General features: G+C 34.2%; 2 protein-coding genes across 6 annotated transcripts in view; one reads left to right on the top strand and one right to left on the bottom strand.

Annotated features, from left to right (window-relative positions):
* LOC111048563 (protein unc-79 homolog) overlaps positions 1-26943 on the bottom strand; it is a 105601-nt gene extending 78658 nt beyond the window's left edge. For 4 of the 5 annotated variants that reach the window (XM_039432573.1, XM_039432575.1, XM_039432577.1 and 1 more), the window contains exons 1-7: positions 26760-26943; positions 22635-22867; positions 21767-21981; positions 20123-20385; positions 15326-15467; positions 7540-7716; positions 2607-2730 (exon numbers count right to left, since the gene is read on the bottom strand). In XM_039432573.1, coding sequence (XP_039288507.1) covers positions 2607-2730; positions 7540-7716; positions 15326-15467; positions 20123-20385; positions 21767-21981; positions 22635-22867; positions 26760-26916 — 1311 coding nt within the window. In that variant the 5' untranslated portion in view covers positions 26917-26943. Of the gene's footprint in view, positions 1-2606; positions 2731-6664; positions 6739-7539; positions 7717-15325; positions 15468-20122; positions 20386-21766; positions 21982-22634; positions 22868-26759 lie in introns of those variants that run through there. The other variant, XM_022334478.2, reaches the window with a different exon arrangement.
* Positions 16686-19491, top strand: LOC111048564. Its single transcript, XM_022334479.2, has 2 exons — positions 16686-16902; positions 17906-19491. The coding sequence occupies exons 1-2, from the start codon at positions 16837-16839 to the stop codon at positions 19253-19255; spliced, it is 1416 nt and encodes a 471-aa protein (XP_022190171.2). The 5' UTR covers positions 16686-16836; the 3' UTR covers positions 19256-19491.
* Positions 26944-27279: the final 336 nt, after the last annotated feature.

Below are 27279 nucleotides of genomic sequence, written 5' to 3'. Positions count from 1 at the left end.
ATAGAGTCAAGAAGGCAAACCAAGTGTACTACTCGATATGCAATACAATTGTGGGTAAGAGAGAGGTTAGTAGACGCGCAAAGCTGCAAATATTTAAAACTGTGTTCTTGCCCACAATGCTGTATGGAGCAGAAAGCTGGACCACTTTGGATAAGCACATGAGCAGGGTCACAGCAGCGGAAATGCGATACCTCAGGAGAATAGTGGGTAAAAATAGGAGGGACCGTATAAGAAATGAAACTGTGAGGCAGGACTTGGAAGTAAGGCCGGTGAGCGGGATTCTGGAAGAGAGACAGTTGAAGTGGCTGGGGCATGCAAGTAGGGCGGACGAAACAAAGAAGATAAGACAGTTCCTTGAAGCCAAACCGGAGGGAAAAAGACCAAGAGGCAGACCACGACTGGCATACCAGGAGTATATGGTGAGGTTGGGGGAGGTGCGAGGAAGTAGCTGGCGGGAGATGCGGAGAATGATGGGGGATAGACTGGTGTGGAGAAGATGGACCGAGGCTCAAAACCACCCGACGCTGAGAGGCAGAAGGGTTCGCTAAAGAAGAAGAAGAAGAACATTCTATTATCTGGATATTGTGTTCCTGGTTACAAGGATTTTCTTTGTAAGGGTTACACAATATTACGCAGACTGCTGAAAATACAGATTGATAACAGTTATGACTATTAAATAAATAGTTATAAATAATTGTGGTGATCCCATTATGCAAGTTTTTGACGTGACAACGTCTTATAAATTGGTTTGCCGGTTGACACTTCAAGAAACTGCGTTACGTTCCCACGTTATGCGCTCACAATGAGAGCGAGTGAGAGCGTTAGTTTCGGTTCACGGTCGTCTGGAAAGAGCACGAATAGGAGCAGTGGCGACCAGCAACCCAAAGGCGAGAGTGAAACGGAGCAATCTCCTGCGACTGCGCCACTACTTAGTGAATAGGTTATGTGAATAAGTATAAGTGAATAGGTATAAGTGTAAGTATAATAGGTATAAATGAATAGGTTATGTTGTAGTAATCACAATGTTGTGGTAGTTTTCAATCACAAAAGTAGTATAAATCGTTTCTCAGCCAATAATAATTTGTTTAACTTGAAAAAATGAGCGTGACTTGCTATGTAAAAAATTGAATCGAGCACAGTTAGCCCGCCTAAGAGCGAGAGAGACAGAATGATTTTCTTGAGGATGTGTGAAGGTAAAAATAAAATTTTGTTAATATGAAATTCAGTGCGAGATTCTTTGTATAAATTAATGTTTTGAATATAATTCTTTGTATAAATAAATGTTTTAAATTGTTACTATTATTTCATCCTTCTTCCTACTATAGGAATGAATATTCACATTAAAATTATTTTACCACTCAAAGTCGTTGTCACGTAAAACTTTCGCCCGTATACCAACTTTATTTATTTGAAAAAAGCAGTTTTATTTTAGTCACATCCACATATAAATTTGGATAATGTGGAAATAGATGTGGATGTGACAAAAATATTTTTTTAATTATGGAGAAATGCCACAATACCAATTCTTATTCAACAAAGTTTTGTAATTATTTGGAAGTAGGCCTATAACTGCAAGTATTTTTCGGAAGTCTTAATTCAAGGAATATCATCGGAATTTTACGAGAATTTTGAATGTGGATAAAAATTTAGGTTTACTATTAGGCTGATTGAGGTGGAATGAGTCCTATATGTTTTTATTCGTAAGGAATATAACATTTTCATAATTGAACTGGCGAAGTGAGTCCTTACTGATGTCTATGAAGCCTCGAGTCGTTCTCCATTTGTGGGTTTGTATGTTTGAAGATTAGACTATCGCTTTCATCAATCAACTTCAAATTTTTAAGAGATATTCTTTGAACGATTATACAAATAAAGTTCGTTGGTCACAAAATTTTTTTCATTCCTCCATCCAAAGGATAACATTGAAAAAAAATTGTACGTAGTGACTTATCATCCCGCTCACATTCTTTTTTGATTTCTAATTTTAAATCTCCGCTTTTCTATCAATTCATAAGCTACACCTTTCCTTATTCATAACTCACTCAAATCTTAAATATCCCGTTTGTAACCGGCACCTAAACACCCCATAATGTCTCCTGAATCTGTACCCTTTTTCTCTCCATCCGTCTGCACCGCGTAATCTGTGGTTTCTACTGCTAAAATTGAGGCTCCGTGCGTACTCTGTGGTCACACAACCGTTGGATTCAAAACTGCAGTCTTCTCGGTTGAGAAAGGAGACACAGTCTCCGAAAATTTCCCCCATTTCTAATGTAAGTTTTCAAGTGTTTTCAATCTATTTATATCGTGTCTCCTGTTTTAATTTATATATATATATAATATATATATATATATATATATATATATATATATATATATATATATATAAGAATATAGATAATTAAACAATATAAAATCTTATAGTACCCTTTATTTTTGAAATACTTTGAAATAGTTTAACTTTTAATAGTTTATTTTTACTTAAAAAAAGGGTGCTATAAGATTTTATATTGTTTTTTAATTTTAAAAAGTAGTCCATACATGTCAATGAAGTGTTTTTTAAGAATATAGATACCTATAAATAAATATGGATTGTCAATATTAGGTACCTGTAGCCAATTCAAAGCTTGCTCTTGAACTTTTGGCGTCGTTTGTTTGAATCTGATTGAGACGAATTGGTAGAGTTTTTTTGCGTCAAACCCCAAAGGACTCATATCTGGATCCAAGATTTTACTGCAAAATTAATATTCATTGGCTGTATGAGTTATAGTTTGAAATTTACTTACAATAGAATATTATTGCCAAATATGGTAGTAGATTGAATAGGAAATCTTGAGGTCAGATTCTTGATGAAAATGAGGTTTAAAAAAATAATTAAATATTTAAAACTGAAAAGACACACTTTTAATGACCACTTTTAATGAAGTTATGTTTCATAGTCTTGAAAAAATTATTGGTACATCATACATGTAATTAGTAATATACAGGCTTTTTCAGAAGTAGTGTCGATTTTAGGGTATTGTTCCAAGATTATAGGAGACTACAAATGTCGTATTTGAAGTGTCTAAAACTCAGCGGTTATCCTTATAGCTGCCATTTTGTTTTTTTCACTTAGGAATTTTTATCTGAAGAACGAATTGTTGTATTGATCTGAAATTTAGCATGAATATTTATGCTATAAAGCTTCAACTTTAAAAAATAATATAAAAAACTTTCGATTTAAATTTTCAAAATGGCGGCCATTTAAAATTTTTGATAGCGAATATCACGAAAACCGTTCACTTTACAGACAATATTTACAAGAGACAAAAAAGTTAGAAAATTTTATCAAGATTTCAAGGATAACTTATTTATTAAGATTGTCGAAGAATAACAGAGAAATTAATTATTTTTGTACTACATGCATGACCATGAACAAACAAGATCATCTGAAAAACATTGTAAAATGGGGAGCCGTCCAGGTGTCACCCCGACTACTTGACACCTGGTCATTTTGGCCATAGGCGATTACTTGTACCCTCGTAATAATATACCATTGCCGTCAAGTTGTCCCCCCGACTACTTGACACCTACTGGACCAAAGATGCCAACTAGTCATGACCGTAAACGACAACTTGACACCTCGCACACTCGCGTCAGGTTGTCCCCCCGACTAGTTGTCACCTCCTTAGAAAGGAGACAAGATGTATCATGCTCTAGTCGAGTCAATTTTGCAGTATGGCATAGTTGTTTGGGGAGGCTGTTTCAACTGTCATATTGCTGAATTATTTGTAGCACAAAAACTGATAATTAAAACTATATTAAGCAAACCCAGGCTCTATCCAACGGATATGGTTTTTAGTGATTTTGAGGTCATGACTATACGTCAATTATACATAAAAACCGTAATTGAGTACTTAATAAAATATAGATCCGATTTTCCTCTCACAATAAACTCTACTCTTAATTATTATAATCTAAGGGCCACTGCTAACAAATATGTAATCTATAACACTGATATTGAATGTATAAGGAGGCAATTAATTTACATAGGTACTAAAATAATAAACCTCATTCCAAATCACTTTCTCATGGACAATAAGATCAGTGGAAAAATTAAACTGGATATAAAAAACTGGACATACAGTAATTTCTTCTTCCATTTAGATATATGACTCGAGATTTCTGCTCCAGCATTGTTTTTTCATCAGTATTTTTCTTTTTTCAGTGGACTCGCTTACCTTTATTTTGAGTACCTATTCCTCTGTTTTCTTCCTTCCCCCCATTTCTCCCTTCCTTTTTTTCCTCATTACTTCTCTTCTCTTCTTTGCCTGCCTATTACATGGGAAACCATAGTTGGCTAGGTACCTTCCTCTCTTTTTTTCTCTTCTCCAACACACCCAAACACTAAGCCCATTGTTTTTTTATATTTGTAACATTTTATTGTGTTTTATTTGTTTCGTAAATCTTTGTAATTTTGTTTTGTCTTGTTTTGTGTGTTTTTAATAAATTGAAATTGAAATTGAAATTGAAGTAGACGGGGATGGCTCAAGTCAACATGACACCTTGCACCCTAACTACTTGTCACCTACAGAGCACCAGTAGGCACAACTTACACCCCCGCGGCGTAGGGAGGAGGGTTCAAGCAATTTTTATTACTGATTATGTAGAATTGAATTTTAAGCACTTTTGGTTCAGTAACATTTTCCCGTCAAACGCACGGTTCGGGAGATATTCGCCGTCTCTGCTATTTTTAGGACAAATTTTTTCGAGTTGAATGAAAACAGAAAAAAATGAACAATAAGCCCTTTTGATGACTGAACCAGATGTGAACCAGATGAACACAATTCTAATCACATCTTGTTCACTTATATTTTCCTATCAGACGCACCGTTTATGAGAAAATTGAGCCTAATGCTAGGATATGGTAGATGAAGCCTGTTATCAGTCTGGTTATCAACTGAGGTATTACAAGTCTGGTAATTAATATGAGGATAAATAATAGTTATTTATATACACTTGCGCTCAGATGGCAATCAGACCATAGGAAGGCCATTGAGAATCTTCAAGTTGTGTCAGTGTCTTCTACACTCACACAAACAAATTTTTGTTCAAACAAATTTTATGAGTATGATTATTAAGAAGATTGGCGTATTGACATATCTACCACTGCAAATATTAAAGGAAAGAAATTATTTCTTGAATTCCTGGACATATTATAGTATATAAGTGGCAATGAGAGTAAATATGAGATAGAATTGAGGCAATAAAAATGAGACAAGAAATTTCTTTTTTAAATAATCAAAATAATTTATTGAAGACTCTTTCAATATCCAGTCTGTTTCTATACTTATTCTTGATTGCACCATGGTTGAAAAGGCTCACTCACAAAGACATGATGTTGAAAATACAATATTAGGAATCTTAATGCCTTTTCATATAAAACTTGATAGTTTGGCTTCATTTTCTAACTTTCAAATGAAGAGCCAGCCAGAATGGTGATTTGTTGTGGAGTGGAATTGAGGTGATAGGTTGTCACCTCCTTAGAAAGTGGACAAGTAGTCGGGGTGGCACCTGGTCGCGTTCCCTATAAAATCAGCTGGATGGCCATATGGAGCCATACCGAGTTTCAAAGCTTCATCTTAAATAAAATTGGAATTAAAAATGTAATATTGATGTTTAAATTGTGAAAAGCGATCATGCATGCAGTACGAAAACTAATTTTTCTCTTATTCTTCGATCAATCTTAATAATCCTTGAAATCTTGATAACATTTTCTAACTTTTTTGTCTGTTGTAAATTTTCTGTAAAATGAACGGTTTTCGTGAATTTCGCTATCAAAAATTTAAAACGGCCGCCATTTTGAAAATTTACATAGAATTTTTTCATTTTATTTTTCAAATTTGAAGCTTTATAGCATAAAAATATTCATGCCAAATTTCAGATCAATACAACATTTCGTTCTTGAGATAGAAATTCCTAAGAGAAAAAAAAACAAAATGACAGCTATAAGGAAAACCGCTGAGTTTTGGACACTTCAAATACGACATTTGTAGTCTCCTATAATCCAGGAACAATACCCTGAAATGTTCGACACTACTTCTGAAACACCCTGTATATTAATTGATTATGGGAGATTATTGATTATTAATAGACTTATTAGATAAATTACATCATTATTGTAAGATAAATAGATTTGAGATTTCATGATTGAAAAAAAACAGATGTATAAGCCTATTTCAAAAACAAAAACTACTAATACAAAGTAAAAATAATCAATTTCTACACAACTGATAAAAATGCTATTACAATATTTTCTCCATCATATATAAATTTATAAACTGTTGTCGAAAATAAGTGTACATGCAACACGCGTGACGTCGATGATGACAATAATAATTTCATCCACCTAATAACAGCACAAACATTCTACCGCTTTGGCGCCGATTTGCGCAAGGCTTAATTCACTTGCACATTCGTCATTAGAATGTAATCGAGATTTGGTGAGTAATTTTTATTAAAAAAAAGTATGGTATATAGAGTTAGTATGGTACACAGTTGATTGACTCCAACTGCGAGAATATCTATTTATTGATATTAAATAAGTATCAACTCAACTATAACTTATTCAATGAAATAATTAAAACTTATGAAATAAAAAGAGTTGAGTTATGAATAATCAACTTACAATTCCTCAAGATAAATGTTTGATGCCTTTGTTAACTCCAAAAAGTTCATAAGCTGAATCCAACAAAACAAAATCTGAATAGGAAAAAAATACCGTATAATTGATTAATCAATTAAAGTAGAAAAAATTACAATTAATCTAACGAGCCTATTATTCTAAAAGGAATTATTATACTGAAGGAGCCTATTATTATAGAAAAGGAAAATTCTAGATTTTCCAATAGCAAATGAAAATATTCAACAAAGACCAACCTCCACACACTTCTTTCTTCTATCCTTACACACCCACTTCTCATAACTTACAAAAATATTTAAAAAACAACATAATTATTATTAGTAAATGTGTATTCAAATGCATATTTGTAAAGATCATGGTGAAAATTTAAGTACAACACAACAAAGGGAAATTATTACTCTCGAAAACTGTTAATTTTTTCAACTCAGTAAATAACATATTGGTAAATTAATTAAATATAAAATAATATTAGTAGAAGAGAACATGGAATCTTTAGACAACATTTCCTCATCCTAATACCACAATAATTATCATAGTAACATAGTTACTATCATTATAATATTCATCGCCATAATAGTTCCATGAAAGATTCTATGGAAGAAACATTCATTGAATAATTATAACCTGATTAATACTATTTTGATAATACTTTTACTTTTGAAGTACTGGTTTCATGTATTCTTGAACAACGTTGGAGCTAAACCAAATCCTACAGTTTTCAAATAAAGATCATTTGAATAAAAATTGACATTATAAACTAGTCATTACAAATTATAAATTAATTCAAATTTATTACAGACATAATTATATAATAAATATTGTTCTAATTATGTTTAAGCAGATTCAAGAATGATTTTTACCTCAACAGCATTTTCAGTTCTGGTAATTCGTTCTCGGGTACATCTTTGACAATAGCCTCCAGCCAATGGGGCATCACATCATCCCAGATGTTAGTAGTGATCACTTCATAAGGTACCAGACAGAATAATCGGTTGAGACCATTTTTCAAATGCGATGTTCTTGAAACAAGCATATCCCTGTTGAAAATCGATGGATCAGATTTTATGCAAATAATAAAAATTAGGTACCTAATGAAAAGAGTTGCTGTTACTCCAACGCTCTCAAGTTGAACAATCGTTCGCTACCGTAAGTACAGATACATTCAATAAGTATTATAATAAGTAGTTTTAGTAGTATTATTTAACTACTATAAGTATTTTTATAGCAACAACTTGAATTTCCTGTCATAGAAGTTTTATGGTTTGTCAGCCAGAAAAAATACTGACATACTATATACAAGTCTGAAGTAATAATGTTATAACTGTGTTTATCAGCTTTAACATAATATGTTTGAAGTTTAAGAAAGGGGGTTTCCAGCTCAAAATTTCCAAGTTTATTAAATTTTTCGTTATGATTATTATTAGTTATTTATAAATTCAAAATTTGTTTGTTTTCAAGTGTGAATTGGTCGATTAAAAATGATAACGGTTTTGGGATTGAACCTATTGTTTTTTTCCGCAAGTGATTGTACTTGATGCAATAGTAAAATTTTCAGAATTTGATCTATTATAATCTTCTGACTATTATATATCTAAAGATTATATACATATTATATTATAATCTGACTATTATAATCCTTCCCTTCATTTTGAAGGGAATGAATTTTTGAAACTGAAATGTATAGATTGAAAAACGAAACAACAAAACATTTTGAAGCAACTAGCCGAGTTATTATTTACTAGTTCATCGTGATATGATATGCAATTACTGTACTATGGGATCATGGATTTGTGATGAGGTGAGATTATAACTAGGTGTATTATACCGCATCTAAGATTAATCTTTTTTTAATTTGAGATTATTCTCGTTGTCGGTTATCCATCTTGTTTTCACTATTATTATTACTATCGTATTTCATAAAACTTTTCACTATTATTATTACTATCGTATTTCATAAAAATTTCAAGTGAAAAATCTGGTGTGGCGCACTCACACAACTTTCCTTGCCGTTATGAAAATTGATCACCTGAGGCTAGTGTTCCCGCGCATTTCAAGTCTACTATTCAAAGATTTGAGTCAGCTGGTGACAGGACTATAACGCTGGAGACACACGAGGTCTGCTATCTCTTCATAGTGAATGATTCAATAAAATCAACAGTTGCCAACAGTTTGCAATTATTGTAATAATAACATTTTCTCGAATTTCGAGCTTATTTTGAATTTTAGGTGAAAATGTTACTGAACATTAATTTTAGAGATTTTCATGCTCAATCTTCTCCATTTGGAATTTTTTGTTTAAATTGTATCTGAAGCCTGATAATTGGGAATAAAAAATCAAACTTTACCTAGATGGGGCGGAGCTTCTGAAATTTTTACAGATATAGGACTTGCGGCAGTTGATAGAGCTTATTAATGACTATTTTAGGTATAAATTTGATCAAAATCGTTGGAGCCGTTTTCGAGAAAATCGCAAAAAACCCTGTTTTTGACAACATTTCCGCCATTTTAGCCGCCATCTTGAATTGCATTTGGTCGAAATTGTTCGTGTCGGATCCTTATAGGGGAAGGACCTTGAGTTGTGTTGTGTAATTTCAAGTCATTCCGTTAATTGGGAGATGAGATATCGTGTACACAGACGCACTTACACTCATACACACACACACACACACACACACACACACACACACACACACACACAAATGATTGTTTCTAATTCGACAATCGTTTGTGAAAATTGATAGTATTGTCGACCGGAATGCTAGTTGCAAGCATTTGTATTTATGACTATTTGTTTAAGACTTTATTAATATTGACAAATACCAAGAACCAATTTAGCGAATTCATCGAACTGTTCACCATGGTTACAAGTTATTTTTAGAACGTTGAACTGTCTGGTTACTAATAATTATTTCAGTTGTCTGGAAAGCGTAGTGCCAACACGTTGCTCTTGTATTGTGTTTTTGTTTCTGTTCAGTGCATTATTATTATTATTATTATTGACGATTATGAGCATATTTTATTGATTATTTTCATGGGACACAAATTTACAAATGAAATATTATATATTATTCACGGTAGTATGTTATTTTTTATTTCAATGTGTCCATGGGATACTTATGAATGCAAAGAACACTTGTGTAAAGCAATAATAGATCTTAATTATAATTTAAATACGTCAACTAATTATAACTTCAAATAATATAACATCAATTATTCATGGAATGCTTCAACTACCTTATAGTACAGTAGTGTAATGCGCTTTTATTTCTTGATAAAATAACAGCATTAAAGTCATTAAAAGTCGTGATTATCTATTTTTTTTATAATAATTATAAAAAATAGAAATCTTCATATTGTTTAAAAGATGTTCATACATTCTTAGGGCAATTACGCATAGGCGCCGACTCCATGGGGCCCAAGGGGCTCGAGCCCCCCCAAAAATTTAGTTGAGGGGGCGGAGCCCCCCCAATAATTTGTTGAGAAGGATAATTACATTTTGCTTGTAAGTTTAAAGCATCGCGTGATACGCTACTATAAACTCTTTAAACAGTACTAAACCAATTACTCTCAACACAATGTCATACTGTGTTGTGCTTTTACGAACTTAATACGATGTAAAACTGAGTAAGTTTAGCCAAAGAGATGAGTGTTGAAGCATGAGGGTAAGGGGAGTCATAGATAGTTATAAGAATTTGGAACTGTGCTGCGACGCGAACCACTGTTATTGTTATTGTCTACTTGTTATTGTTATTGTCTAGAAGGCGTAGAGGGCGACGACCCGGTAAGTCAAACAACCCACCCCTCCCCGCACACTCATGCCAAAAATTGCGCCACTGCTCCTGCACTCACTCTAGCAGTGTGTCCAGCCGTAGTACATTTTGCGAGGGATATTTTGATAATTAGTACTTAATTTTTCCCGGGCTGGACACACTGCATTCTAGTCTGTCTTGTGTTGTGTAGTTGTGATAGTTGGCTAGTTGCTTCTTGCTTGTCAAGTGAGTTATGACACGGTCGCGTTCGCGTATAACCTAATTTCATGTGTTGACGTGTTGTTAGGGCTGCAATTGTTAGAATTGTGCACAGTATGTAGTGTTTTTAGAGTAAGTGTTTATTTTGTCGGCTTCTGCATTAGTGATTTTTTTTGTAGCCTATAATGGATAAATTCATCACTAAGAAGCCTCGCATTGACACTGCAACCCCGGCAAATGTCGAAACAACTGCTTCAACATCAGGCGTGAGCTTTTCACAGCAAAATACAAAACCTAATGACAAGCCTATTGGAGGAAGATCGTTCCAGAAGTCTTGGGTGACTAAATATAAATGGTTACAATATGACGCAACAATGGATAAAGTTTTTGTCAGACCTGCAAAGAGGCAGAGGCCAAGGGCCTTCTCCAATTGACTACCAAGAAAGAAGATGCGTTTACTACTGTTGGTTTTTCTAACTGGAAAAAGGGATTGGACAAATTTCGTACTCATGAAAATACGTCTGTGCATAAGGAAGGAGTTTTAAAACTTTCATCTTTAGCAAAACCAAGTGTAGCCGCTCAATTAAATGATCAATTGAACAGTGACATGAAGAAAGCCCGTTTGGCTCTTGAAATTATTTTTACAACAGTTAAGTACCTTTGCCGGCAAGGTTTGGCCATAAGAGGACATGAAGATATTAACTCAAATTTTTTGCAATTGCTAGAACTTAGGAAAAAAGACGTTCCTGAGTTAAAAGACTGGTTGGGGCGTTCTGGGTATAAATGGATCTCACATGACGTTCAAAATGAGATAATTGATATATGGGCAAATCTGTTGTGCGCTCAGTGCTAGATAAAATCAAGAATAGTGAACACTTTTCAATTATTGTGGACGAAACAAGTGATATATCGATTCATGAGCAAGTGTCATTTTGTGTTCGAACTGTAAGTGACGATTTAATAATCAATGAAGACTTTATTGGTTTATATGAGACTCCTAATACCGAAGCACAAACTCTTTTCAAAATTGTTAAGGACATTTTTGCGCGGCTTAATTTACCTATTGAAAAATTGAGAGGACAGTGCTATGATGGAGCGGCAAACATGAGAGGAAGATTTAAAGGCCTGCAAAAGTTACTTTTGGATATTCAGCCCCAGGCACACTACGTGCACTGTACAGCCCATAGTTTGAACTTAGCAGTGCAGGACAGCCTTTCTTGCCTCCCATGCATGAGGGATGTTATGGCCTTAGCCAAAGATCTAATAAATACAGTTAAGGAATCTAACAAAAGAATCAATTTATTTAGAAACATACGCCTCGAAAGTGAAAATGATCAAGCCAATCTTCGACCACTTTGCCCGACCCGATGGACAATGCGAGCTTCAAGTATACAGAGGATTTTGAAAAACTATGAAGATCTCCTACAGTTTTTTGAGATATTTTCCTCAACAGACAAAACTGAAGCAGGTTATAAATGTGCGGGTTTTCTTGAATCTATGATACTGTTCAGGACTTATTTATTTTTGAATTTATATTGCCATGTAATGAACGTAGTAGAAGAAGTTAACGAAAACATTCAGAGCCCTCATCTAAGTGTAACTGAAGTGGAAGGCATGTTTAAAGGATTGATTAGCATTTTAGATGATAAGCGAGATGGCTTTGAGGAGTTTTGGAAGTCGTGCTTAAAAAACAAATTTTCACAAGTAGAAGAGCCTGTGATTCCAAGGAAACGGCGCGTTCCAAATAGATATGAAAACGACGGAGCCAGCTCACCACATAACTTCAACACCCCAAAGGACTACTTCAAAGCTCTCTACATCGAGGTGTGTGAAACGGTGCGATCTTGCATCAAAGAACGCTTTGAGTCCACGGGCTTGTCGCGGCTCGTTGCGGTCGAAAAAGAGTTTTTGAGTGTGTTAGTGGCGAACGAAGAAGGTTCAAGTTTCGAACAGTCGAAAGATTTTTTTAAAAATGACCTGGATGTTGAAAGGTTGCAAATACATCTAAACATGTTAGCCGATATTAATAGGCAAAATAATTTAAAAATGAAATCAATGCGTGATGTAAGGAAATATCTTTCACAAGAGCCAGCCATTAAAAAAATGCTGTCAGAAGTGGTTAAAGTGATCAAGCTTCTTCAAGTAGTGCCAATTTCGTCGGCAACGGCAGAACGCTCTTTTAGTGCACTCCGTCGACTGAAGACGTATCTGAGATCAACAATGGGACAGAAACGGCTGAACAATTTAGCAGTCCTTCACGCCCACCGTGATGTCCTGGACGAAGTTCACTTGAGCACGGTGATGAACGAGTTTATAAGCAGCAATGAACTCAGAAGGCATACTTTTTCAATGGTATAAGGAGAAGGACATTGGCCAATCAATGGATATGTATGTAAGTTAAACTGAATTAAATACAGTAATTATTTTATTCTTCATACTCTCTGTATTTTAAGTAAGTAGACCTAGGCTTTTTATCTTCTGAAAATTTGGCTTTTCGAGTAATATTAGATATTCTTTATGCTATTTTTAGTTCATTAATTTTGCTCATTTTTATTTTATTTTAGTGTGAAAGAGTAAAATGTGATTTGTTTCTGCCTATATTCTTTATACTGCATAATTAAATACAGCGTTTTAGGTCTTATAAATTCAAAATTGGTCCATGATTTAGGGACATTGGCCAACCAATCAATATGTATATATACATATTGGGTTAAATACAGTAATTTATTCTTCATACTCTCTGTATTTTTAATAAATAGAAAGAAGTAAGCTTTTTTCTTCCATAAATTTGACTTTTTGAAAAATATTTTATACCAGTAGTTAAATAAAGCATTTCTAGGCCTCGTTAAGCCGGGCCGAGAGGTCGCAGCATGACGTCACACCATAGCCGGCTGCGTTCTCCACGCGTCTTATGTGATCAAGGCAACCTACTATATACTATTCTTGAGTCGCCACAACAAAGAACGTGAGTGTTTTTTCACTTCAAAGTTTTATGAAATACGATAGAGATTATTCAGTAGAATATTAAGATAGTTTATGGAGATTGATAAAGTATGTATGTGTGGAAGGAGGTTAACCCAAGGAGGATACAGAACATCATCAGAGGATTGAAGAACTCCAAAACACAGGACATTTATGGCCTGTCAACATTTGTCTTGAAATCTACAGCACACTTAATAGCAAGACCAATGGCAAGGGCAATAAATGATTGTCTCAGTGTGGGTAAGTTCCCGGATCTACTGAAGATTTCAAGAACAATACCGATTCACAAGAAAGGTGACACCAGCATCCCATCTAATTTTCGACCAATATCAATAGTCCCAATTTTGTCCAAGGTCATTGAGACAGAAATGAAGGTGCAAATCACAGAATTTCTGGAGGGGAACGAAATCCTGGCAAAATCCCAACATGGCTTCAGAAATGGGCGCTCAACTACAAGTGCATTGCTCACCCTGACCAGCAAGATACAAAGTGCCTTTGAGGGTGGTGAAGCCCTGGCCCTCACAATGTGCGACCTGAGTAAGGCTTTTGATTGTGTGCCGCATGACTTACTCAGCAAAAAGCTTGAAATGTATGGCATGAAAGGGACCGTGCTGAAAACAATTGTCAATTACTTGCAAAATAGAATGCAAGCTACTTCAATAAAGGGAGCGACTTCAAGAATCAGGAGAGTGGAGCATGGTGTACCACAGGGTTCAGTGTTGGGACCCTTGCTGTTTATTCTCCTCATGAATGATTTCACAGCAAACGAGGAAGCAGTGATTTTTGCAGATGACACTACAATAGCAGCGAGAGGTCCAACAAGTGATGAGGCTATTTCAAGATCTGCAGAACTGTTATGCAGTGCAAAAAAGTGGTTCTCAGCAAACAAACTAAAGCTGAATGAGGACAAAACAAATACCCTCATTTGCTCACTGCGACGGCAGGAGGCAGAACCGGTTAAGTTGCTAGGCTTCTGGCTGGATGGAAGGCTGAGATGGAGTCACCATGTGTCAGAAGTGTGTCGAAAGCTTTCCAGGGTAATATACCTGCTAAAAAAGCTCAGACATGTGGTAGGCAGGGATAGTTTGGTGATGGCATACCACTCACTCTTTCACAGCCACATCATGTATGGACTGATCCTGTGGGGACATGTACCAGCAGCAAAGGATGTGCTGCTCCTCCAAAAAAGAGCAGTCCGATCAATCACATTCTCGGGAAGTAGGGACCACTGTAAACCTCTCTTCAAGGGTATGGGGATCCTCACCATCTACAGTCAGTACGTGTTCTGCTCACTATCACACCTGATGGACAACCAGGAAGACTGGACGAGAAGAGGCGAAATCCACAGCCACAATACACGCCGAGCTGCTGACCTTGAGGCATCCCACACACGATTGAGCAACACCTACAACAGCTACCCAGCAGCAGCCATTCGAATGTTCAACAGGCTGCCCAGCGAAGTGAGAAATCTACCAAGAGATAAACTGCTTAGCACAGTGAAACTGAAGCTGAACGACAGGCCACTCTACTCATTTGCTGAGCTTGAGGACGAGCCCCTTTTTTGAATCAGTTCTACTTCAACGACTAGCCAAAATGGCTACCAACCAACCTTGTCTATGACACAGTCTATCTGGAATCCCCAGCCTTCGACAACGACAACAAGTATCAAGTATCAAGTAATGAAAAAATGATTTACCAATGGCCTCCAACTCGAGCATACTCAGCTGGGTGGGGGAGGAGGCAGGAGACGAATGTGTCGTGATGGGACTCCAACACTTCGGACAACCAACCACAAACATAGTCTGTTTTCAGACGTTCAAGTGTGCATTCCGCTTGGTCTGAAAACCAACAAACACAGTTTACATAAGAATAGATAACTATTTTTTGAAATACAGAATAAATAATGATATTTTGTTGCATATCCATTTTTCCACTATTAATATCAAACTTAAATTTGAAAACACTTATGAAGTGAAAGGTGCACTAAAGGTGCACTAGCAGTGACGATCGGTTTGACCTGGTGTATTCAATCTATATATCTGGTCTATTATCATGACTTCATCATTAGACCTAATGACTATAGGTCATCACTAGACTAAATAAACTAACTCAGATCAACTAACCAAGACTAGAGTCTTGAAACTAACTGTAGAGTTAGTCTAATGATGACCTATAGTCAGTAGATATAATGATGAAGTCACGATAATAGACTAGATAATAGTCAGATAAATAGATTGAATAGATAATAGTCATTATCTAGTCAAATAGACTAGATACGGTAATGACTATGATAATAGTCATTAGGTCTTCTTCAGTCTAACAATGGCCTACAACAGGTTGAAACGATCGTCAATGCTAATAGTAAGTGCATTTTTCACTTCATAAGTGTTATAAAATTTAAGTTTGACATAATGATATATAAACTTTATTTATCTCTCACAACATGTTTCGACTTATAATTTTATATTAATTTTTATTTTTACATAAAAACGAGTAGCTCTTACCAAGAAAATGAATAGTGAAGATGGGTTTTAAAATAATTATATAAAAATTGAATGTCATCTAAATTCTGATTTTATAATAATTATGGCAGACTAGCAGGTAGCAGGCCTATAAGACAGATTCTTCTATTTAAATAAATTTCAATAGAATATTAAAATTGAGCATAATTGAATAGGATAATAGCATAATAGTTATTAGCATAGGAACGAGTAATTTGTGAGATAAAGAAGGAATAAAATGTAGAATTAAATTTAAAAGCTTAAATATTGTATTATTTTTTTATGGAATCAACATGACTAAAAACATACAGTATAGGTACGGCAATGAAACATAATTAACTGGTAAAAATGTTGAGGAGCAAATTAAACTTTAATAAAAAATGTGTTCTACATTTTTCGTACACAAAGAATTAATTAATCACAGAAAAATCTTCAATGATTTAAAATTGAATTAGACTACACTGAAATCTTAGTTTAAAGTTTTAGAACAACAGACAAAGCTGCATAATATTTTATCAATTTGAAAAAAATGGAATTAATGCTAATCTATTGCATCTCAGTTTTCAATCGGATAGATGTCATTACATGGTTACCAAGGAAGCAGAGTAAATAACAAACTAAAAAGTTATTCCTAATGGACTTGATACACACTAAATAAATTCCAGTATAAAATACACATTTCTTTGAATATTGACAAAATTCCAGTATGAATACTTCAATAGCTTCCCCTGCAATGAATATTTTGAAAAATTGTGTAAATACATCTTTTCGAGTGAGTACTGGAATACTAAATTGGAATTTTGCTGCTAACTTACCGTACCTAGAAAATATGTACAGCCTAAATATACGTTAACAACTCACATTGAATACTAAAGATTACCTAATATAGTATTTACACTTTTGATATGTGTATTATCCATTTTTAATTAATGCATGTATTACAATATTATAATAATATTAATATTACTTTTGTATAAACAGTTTATCATAAAAAAATTCATTCTTTGTCTATTGAATGACTTAAAAACTTGCAGAGAATATTTTTAAGCTGCGTTTACATTAAAGTTATTAACAAAATGTTCATTTTTCCGTCCTTATAGATTCTATTAGATTAAATGGAGCTTGACAAATAAATAATATGTAAATCATGTGTATGAGAAGTTATGTTGAATCTAATAGAATCTATAAGGATGGGAAAATAAACATTTTGTTAATAACTTTGGTGTAAAAGCAGCTAAACAATTTAAATTTACTTTAATAATTCAATTAAAAAAATGTATGCTTCAGTTGGGACAGTTTGTTGTGTTACTATTATCGATATTGAAAATATCGAATTTAGCACCAATATACTATATATTTTGAATAATACCAAAATATTGTCATAAGCAAAAACCTAACCCCCTCCTAATCCATTTACCTTTAAAAAATTAATAAAGAAAACCTTTAAGTTACTGAATAGATGTGCTTTTTGATAATTTTATATAACGATGCTTTTAATAGGGATACCAGATAAGGTACCAGATAGGGTACAGAACTGTACCCCTTTAATTTTAAACTGATAGAATCAATTTTGCGGGAAAATGCCCTGATGCAACTTAATCAGTATTGAAAATAAGAATAAATCATTTTCTTGTTTAGGATAAACTTCTAATAGTCTTTTTCTTATTCTGTTAACGTTTTCTATAATTTTTTTTTAAAGTCCTCATTAACTAGATAAATATCATACATGTTGTTAATTTATATATGGAATCATGAAATACTGTTTCTTTTTCCAGAACTCAAAAACTCGATTATTAAAGCTGAAAGTTACTAAATCTTGTCACGAAATAGGAGAGACGGTGGATAAGAGATTTTACAGTAGATTAAATTCAACTCAAGAGTCAACAAATATAAAAAACGACAGAATCAACAAAAATTCTACCCAGCTTGTAACTCCAAAAAAATATTCACCAAGTCTAGACATTTTGGAAATTCTCAGTAAATCTAAAAGAAATTTTAAAGAAGATTTAGATGTAAGGAAAGATAAGAACATGCTTGGTGCCTCACCCTCACTCAATTCAAACAATGAATACAATTACAATGATAGCCAGGGATTATTATCTTCCAGCGATTTATCAGATGAGATGCTAAGAATGCGTCTTAATTATGATAAATTGAAGTTTAACCCTGATGAGAATTCCGAAGTGAAAAATGTACTGTACAAACGGTTCAAATTTAATATAAAACACGATAAGCATCCACTTAACCAGTCATACAAGGCAGGTCAGAAAACAAAAATGCAGTCCAAAAATCCTTACGCGGAAGAGATTCAATCTATACAAAATAAGAGATTATTAATGGATATGATGAACACAAATCAAATGAATTATAATTTAAATCGCAATAGATCAAAATCATTGGAATCTTTACATAAAAAGTTACCAATTGATGTGAGAGACCTTCTTTTAACCAAAGAAAAACACAAATCACAATTAATTTCTGAACTGCAAAAAAGTAAACAACATTTCTCCAGAAAAGTTGCAAAAGATCACTGGCCGGTAAATTATAAGATGTTGAACAAGCGAAAAACAAATGTAGGAGAATTTGTACAATTTAAAAAAACCTTGGACAGGAAATTTTTTAGGAATATATTCTTCAAAGAAGATTCAAATAGGGAAAATACAAAAGGTTTAATAAAAAATAGACATCAGTTTCACAATAAACATAGGTATTTAAATACCAATAAGAATTCTTCAACTATTTATTGGAAACACAATACCCAAAGATCGAAATCTTTGGATAGCTTAGCTACGCGTTCACAACGCCTAACTGAAAAGTCAGATTTTTTCAAAAAGTTTCAATTAAAAGAAGTGGATGGAAGAAAGAGCGATATGATAAAATATTTTATGAACCATCAAGGAAAAGGAGAAAAACTCACTGAAAAAGTGAACGCTTATTGCGACTTTCCCGCATCTGTTCCAAGATTAACGCACAGAAATACTTTAGAACCAAGCTCGAACATTGACAATACAGTTCAGAGAAACATTGATACGATGAACGCCAGTAGAATATTGAAATTCAGAAACTACGAAGACTTTGATCACACAATTGAAGAGCCACAATACATACTTTGCATTAAAGATTAGAAAAATGAGAGAAAATAACTAGAATTGGATAGATAAATTTACTTTGGAATTAACGTTGTATTTGCATGTATAGTCCAACTTTTAGGTGTACATTTTACGATAAAACAGTGAGAAAGGGTTACCTAAATAGAGTAAGGGTATGAAAAACTTGAGAAATCCTGAATGATTTGTAATATTATTTGAAAACATTTGTCCTTGTTTTGTAATAAAAATTCACTTTGAAACTTAATATTGTGGTTATCTATAGAATAATAAAGGAAAGAATTGGCTTATACACGTACGGAATAGGAAATTCACAAATTACGCATAATCACGTCTGAACTACTGGACTAATTAATTTGAAATTTAGCATATAGATTCTTAATTTATCATTGATGGTTATAGAACTATTTTTAATTCTTCAAGATTTCAATTAGACCCTTGCGGAGCATGGGTTACCTGCTAGTCTATGATATAATAAAGCTAGTCTCTCTATAAGAAAATGAAAGAAAGAGTAGGCTCACACACGTACGGGATAGGAAATTTACGAATGACGCATCATCACGTCTGAACCAATGAACTGATTAACTTCGAATTTTACATAGAGATTATTAATTTACCGAGGATGGTTATAGGCCTATTTTAAATTCTCCAAGATTTCAGTGGGCCAAGTTTTTAATTAGAACCTAACAGAGCACGGGTTACCTGCTAGTCATTGATATTTCAATTTTTTTATTATAATATGAATTTATACCAACTGCTGGAATATAATTACTGTATAATAATATTATATTTGAAATATTTATTATACGTCTACAGTATAATAGGTATAATATAGTGTAGGTATATTTTCATTATACCTACAACAAGGTAAGACAGAAGACTGACCATCGAAGGTGTAAGCGGTGACATGGAACCAGTGGAAGAGCATGGAGAGGAGCCGACCGATGATTTCGGAGGGCGTTTTGGGGTTGGGCGTGCAGAGGCCGACGAGCAGCCAGACGCCGAAGCGACCCATCAGCTGACGCTCCTCCAGCGAGATGTTGGGCAGAGGGTTGATGTTGATCACATTCAACATGGCCGCCTTGGCCTGGATGTCGGTCAGGTCGCGCTGCAGGTCGGGCGTCGAAGGTCGCGCCTCCTTCAACAAACTACCAACAACACTAAAATATTATAGCTTTTTTCAATATTGTGAACAGAGATGTGGTAGAATTGTTCCAAAATGAAATAAGTTAAAAGCGATTAGATAACGCTCCTCAAGTTGAAAGCAGTCATATTTGATCAGTTGAAAAAGCAGAGAGATTTTAACAATAGATACCGTAGAGAGTGATAGAATACAAAAACATAAAAACATCATCGTACCCTTTTTTATCACTAAATTGATAACAAATTAATTTGTTCATTCACTTGAAACTGGCTTTATATGTAGCCAAAACATGTCATGAATAATGCAAACATGTTAATAACAGGGTACTTTGATTTTATAACGATAGATATTCGTATTCATTACTGTAACGTGTTCGTATTCATTTTATACGACATACAATTTTATACCAAATTAATTCGTTGATTCACTTGAAAATGGCTTTAAAAACATTATGCTGATAACATGGTACTTTGATATTTATTTTTATGTAAATACAAGTAGCACTGAAAAAGAAAGTGGGCAGTGATAGAATAGGATGTCCAAAATTTGTGGTAGAAAGTGATTACTCACTGTCTAACTTACTAACGATCTTTCCATCATGTACTGGTATCCTCACAATTACTAACCACCTCTACAATGAGATTCACCTTATAAAGTCAGTAGAATTGATAGGAAGGCATTGCTACCACTTTTCTTTTTCCACCGCAAACTATGTAGTAGATAGGTGTGATTCAAGTTATCTCGGTAATTGTGATCTATAATCAATTGTTGGTTCATGTAAAAATAATGATGAATTCTACTCAAATATATTTTATTAACCAAGAAAATATATTATTCCATGATTTGATCATAAATTTTTATAATTGAGATAAACTCGGTTTCCATTATTTGATCATGATAAATTTTCATGATTGAGATGAAATATTGTAGTAGTTCATAATATTTCTACATTTAGTCAGAGAAGTTTTATAGATTGTTTTATTCTATGATTTAGTCTAACTATAAATAATTTGGCAACGGTGCGGAGTTGAAAAAGCACAGAGATATCCGCCTTGTCTAATGTCAGGCATAGATGGCAAACCAGTGTTAATCAAATGCTGACTTAATCTCAATATAGGCTGATTATAATATTTAATTTGTATTTGCATAATACAGTATAATATTTTTATCTAATTTTATTTGTCGTCATCTATTGAGAACTTAATAAAGTAAGCATGCTTGGAGGTAAACGGATTAATTAAAGTAATTTACCAAGATGAACATGGAAATAATTCAAAATTTGAACAATAATTCTCCAACAAATCAAAGACATTCATGGATCTGTAGTGTATAAATTTTTCTTCTATTCATATGAATGAAGTGTGGAACAAAAACTAGTAATGCACCTGATGATGGCTTCAACGAGATAGGTGTGCATCTCATCATCCATTTGCCATGCTTTCGGGAGGCACTTGTGCACTATATGGTCTCCGCCACGCTTGTTGTTGTGTCTCAAGCCATGGCACTGCATGCAGTATCTGATCGGATGATTGCTGTTGTAGCTAGCACATTCCATTGTGAAGCAGATCGACACTACACTCTTATCTGATGAACGGCAATTCTGAAAAATATTGGAAAAATATCAATTTTGCCTCAATATATTTTTGGGGAAAGTTGGATAAGTTTGGGACAGTTTCCTATTCACAGAGTTGTTGAACTAAGGAAAGTTTTTTGCCACCTCTCCGTTTACGTACGAAATGAAATAGGCATCGTGCACTTGGATGCTCAGGATAGATCCATCTGGAGGTTTTTTGTTGATGGGGCCAAATGTCGACTTGAATATAGATAGTTCAGTCACCAGGTACTTTTTGCTGGAAAAAACTCCGAACACGTTAATTTTTCTGTGCAATAATTCTGGAGTATTGGACATTATAAATACAAAAAGTTGACCTTCTAGCCCTAGAGCTTTTTACAGGGTGCCCCAAAACCACGGATTTTTTACTCCTTTTCCAGTTCTTTGAGATTAACGCAGAATCGAGCCATCGGACAGGAAAATCTTTCCCTTTTTTTTAGATATAATTTTTGTGAAATTATAAGAATTGGTACCATAACCTCATTCAGACTGACTCATCAACTATCTAAATTTGGAAGAGAAATAGTTTTGGAATAATTCTGTTACTTCTCTCCCAATCATTGTTTTAATTTCGTGCATGTGTAAATGAAAAAAAAATGAGAAAACTTTTACATGAGATAGTAAGATACTTGAACGGTCACCTTGTTCTCGCAGGAGACGGACGCCTGCTGCATGGGATGCAGGATGTCGTGGAATTGCTGGTTGGGGTGGTCGCGGTGGATCTCGTTGGCGCACTCGATGCAGAGGTAGAGGGGTGGCGGCGACTCTGCCGCGTACGTGATGGAGATGCAGTGGTCATAGCACACCTTGGCCGCCTCCGCCATGCCCCCGCTAGTGCACGTGTCGCGCTGGCATGTGAATGGTGTCCAGTCGGCTGAAACAAACAATCAATGATGTTACATCAATATAATTTCTCTTAAACTTGGTAATTTGTATGAATGACTGACTGACCTTATTCGAATAAATCATTGCCTTTGTTTGTATAAATGAAAGCCTTCATTCATATTATACTGTGACTATCTTTAAAAATAAGTGCACAGAGGAGTGGCATTTTCAACAGCAATGCAAGGGCACAGCCATCTCTAATGAATGTCATGACCAACGAGTTGACAACATTACAGAAACGTAGGTTTAGAACCAGCTGACAGCTGCGGCATAGCCTATGCATAAATGTAATGCGATTCAACCTATCTTGGACTTTGAACTTGATTTTCACTGCTTTCAACTTGCCTCTGTTCACTCAATCAGTGTTACTCTGTTATACAATCAGTGTTGGTTTTCTAGCTCAACTCAGTGTGCAAAGTAGCCACTTCCAGCACTTGAAAATGGCTTTCTTTTTACAGATTTGAATAATATTATTAGTGACGAGATAACCAATTTGCCTATTTTATTATACTAATTTTACATCAGAAACTGATAAGAAATAACTATTAAGAATAGAAAAGATATACTTCATGGAAAATCAATTCAAGTACAGTACACGCATGAGTGTGCGAAAAGCTATATAAAATGTCCGGAAATGTTCAGATACCGTGGCTTAATGTTCAAGTCGTTGCATGAAGCTCACTTTACAGCATAGTTTTAAGAATCCACTGCGAAAAGACAGCTGTTATGGGTTATGGATTGATTGTAATGTTTACATCAAAACATGACTGTAGATAAAATATGTCCAAACTTCAAGGCTTGGTTGCACAAAACTTTAAATCAACATTTTTACAAAAATATTGCACAAAAAATATTTTCAAAAAAGTTGCACAAAAATATTTGGTTGCCTGTTAAATTTGAAACGTGATTAATTTTACGAGAACCAATTATAGAAGCCTTCATTTTGAAAAAGCCTTCTCTGATTGGTTTTTGTGAAATATTAACCACGATTGAAATTCAACCGGATTTTGAGCTATCGGGCCGAAGAATTGGTTGCACAAAAGCCTATTGAATATTAATCATGATTAAACGCAACGACAGCCAATAAGGAAAAATTTATTTACAAAAAAGCCATTTCTGATTGGTTCTCGTGGCATTTAATAATAATTGAAATTTAAAAGGCTTTTGTACAACTGGGCCTAAATGTTTAAATTTACAACTCCATTTACTGTTTATTTTTCCTTGAAATAAATTTGCATCAATCAATTTTTGTATCAAATTTTTATGCAAAAACAGGATCTAATGTTCTGGCAAGTTCTTTCAATGATGTTCTAAAAAATCAATATCGCACTCACAGAAACCTATTGAGTAGCCTATTAAAACAGACAAAAAGAGATTATTACCGATCACAATTTGATACAAACTATGGCAATCCAAAACTTTTTTGGAATACCGTCAATGAGATAGCAGGCCGTACAAAGAATAAAGAACAGTTCCCCCTACAAAAATTTCTAAATACGAGTACACAGAAGCTCTCCTTGAACTCCTAAAAAGGATGTATCCAATGAATTCAACAATTTCTTCTCTAGTGTAGGCAGGAGGTTGGCTAATACTATTGTTTCAGGTGATGAACCTTTAATAGATGACTATTTATACAGAAGTCATACTAATTTTGTCTTGAAGCCTGTCACAGAGCAAGTTATCTCGCGACACGTGTCCGGCTTAAGAGGAGGTTCTGCCCCTGGCTATGATAATTTCTCTGCATCCTCTCTTAAATATAACATTCATCTTTTATCAAAACCCCTTCTTCATCTCATTAATCTTAGTCTGTCATGTGGTGTATTCCCTGATCCTTTCAAATTAGCTAAAGTGATACCTCTATTTAAATCTGGAGCATGTAATGATATGGATAACTACCGTCCTATATCCCTCTTGAGTGTTTTCTCTAAAATATTAGAAAAATTGTGAAAGAACAACTGATGAGCTATCTTCTAGCAAACAATATTCTTAGTAAATCTCAGTATGGGTTTAGGCAAGATAGATCAATAACTGATGCCCTATTTGATATCAATGTAGAGATTAACAATTCTATATCTTCTAGCCAAAAATCCATGATGATCTTCTTAGACTTGAAAAAAGCTTTTGATTCTATAGATAGGAGAAAGCTCTTAAAAAAGTTAGAATACATAGGCATCCAAGGCACATCCTTGTCTTGGTTCAATAGTTTTCTTTCAAACAGGAGGCAATCTGTTTCCATAGCGGGTATAGTTGGTGATGAAGCTGACGTGGATTACGGGGTGATCCAGGGCAGTACTCTGGGTCCCCTGCTTTTCCTCGTCTACATTAACAATATTTCGAGACTTGCCCTGAATGGAAAGATTTTGCTATTTGCCGACGATACCCTGATTTTTCTGAGAGGTGCTTCTTGGGAGGAAGTAAAAGATAAAGCAACACATGATCTTGCACAGGTGAAAAAGTGGCTTGACCAGAACACCCTTTCTCTAAATGTAACAAAAACAAAGTTTATGCCAATATCTCTGCGCCCCATTACTGACTACAACCTTGAAGACATCAAAATACATAACTGTGATGATCCGCAAAGCAATGTATGTAACTGTGAGCGTATAGAAAGAGTACACTCATACAAATATCTAGGTATTGTTTTCGACAGACGTATGAGATGGTCAGAACACATCACCTACTTAAAATGCAGAATTCGTCGGCTGATTTATGCTTTTCGGATGTTGAGTGACATTCTCAATCCAAATGAGATTAAGATGGCCTATTATGCTTATATACAATCAATACTGGTTTTCGGCATCATTGCTTGGGGGGAGCTTATAAAACGAACCCGTTGCTGTGGTACAGAGAGAAGTCATAAAGGTAGCCTTCAAGAAATCAAGACTTCATCCGTCAGATTTATTATTTAATGAAACATCTATTCTTACAGTAAGACAAATTTTCATAAAAGTTCTTCTTATTCACATGAACAAACATCAAAACTCAATCTTTTCAGTAGTCTCACACTCTTATAACACCCGTTACTCACAGAATACAACTGTCTCATCCACTTATTTGCACAAAACTTACTCAACTACCAACCCTTCATATATTTCACAAATTCTTTATAGGAAAATTTCCAGTAGATTTGCCAACTTGAACTTATTTGAATCTTTGTCTATTGACACATTCAAAAAGAACACACACTGATTATTATCAGTCCTCGGTCAGGATGAATCAGAGGAACTTATAAACTCATCCTACAGATAGTTTTTTTTCATAATCTTTTTATGAGTTTAGTGTCTTGCATCAGACTTAAGGTAAATTTTGCTCCTCTTTCAATTTATAATTATTTATTAGAATTTCAATAAAGGTATCATTCCTATAATAGCTCTACAGTTTTTTTTCTAATTGAAATCCAACATCGTCGGGGTTTGTGCTTTGTTTCTCATTTCGAGTTTTCCCTGTCCTCCTCTCAATATCTTAGGATACGTCAACATCCTTTTCAATATAAATTAATGAATTTATATGTAAATTAATAATAAAATTTAATTCTCGTCAGGCTGACTGATGGGAGCTCATCCTTGCTCACAGACCTTAGGTCCATGCAAGGATTAATTCCTTTAAGTACGGCCTGTCAGCTTGCACTATTAGAAGAATAATAAACATTAATAGTAGAATAGAAAGTTTTTATGTTATTATGCTTTATTATTATTATTATTATTATTATGCTTTGTAAGTAACATTATTGTATTGTAAACATTTTTCTGATAGTGTGGGTGACAGAATTTATTTATATTTGTTGTATTGTTTTTTGGATGAGGAATAAAAGAATTTGAATTTGAAGTGTTTTCTGTTTTCTCAATAGGTAAATTGTAGAGACTATAGTGAATGATACTGACTGGTGAATTTGGGCGGCACTCCTTTGCGCTCGAACAGACTGGAATTGAAGGTGGGCCAATAGTAGAAGAGCAGCTTGGCAGCCGAGGCACGTGCACCCGACGTGCCGTATGCAATCACACACAGCATGTCCTTCACCAAGTTGCCTTTCATCATCATCAAACATTCCAGCAGCTGACAGTGGTGAGCTGCAAATAGATATAGATTCATTCATTTTCTATGCATTGTTGGAGAGTTATTTATTTATTTATTCATCCATCCATCTATTAATTAATTAATTTATTTATTTATTCAATTGTTTATTTATTTATCCATAATGAAGACAACGGGCTTCTCCAAATAAGTCTCCTTTACAATACGAATTGTACAAATACAAATGAAAAAAGTATACAAACTTATGCAGAAAGAAATAATGCACAAATCAAAAATAGTACCTAACTCAAAGAGGGAAAATACAAAGGTTTCAAATATTTATCAAAGACGTAAAAACAAATATGGAGAATTCAAAAATTCTAAAACTTA

This window comes from Nilaparvata lugens, chromosome 7, assembly GCF_014356525.2.
Source record: "Nilaparvata lugens isolate BPH chromosome 7, ASM1435652v1, whole genome shotgun sequence".
Lineage (NCBI taxonomy): Eukaryota > Metazoa > Arthropoda > Insecta > Hemiptera > Delphacidae > Nilaparvata > Nilaparvata lugens.
This window is presented reverse-complemented; position numbering and strand designations above follow the sequence as displayed.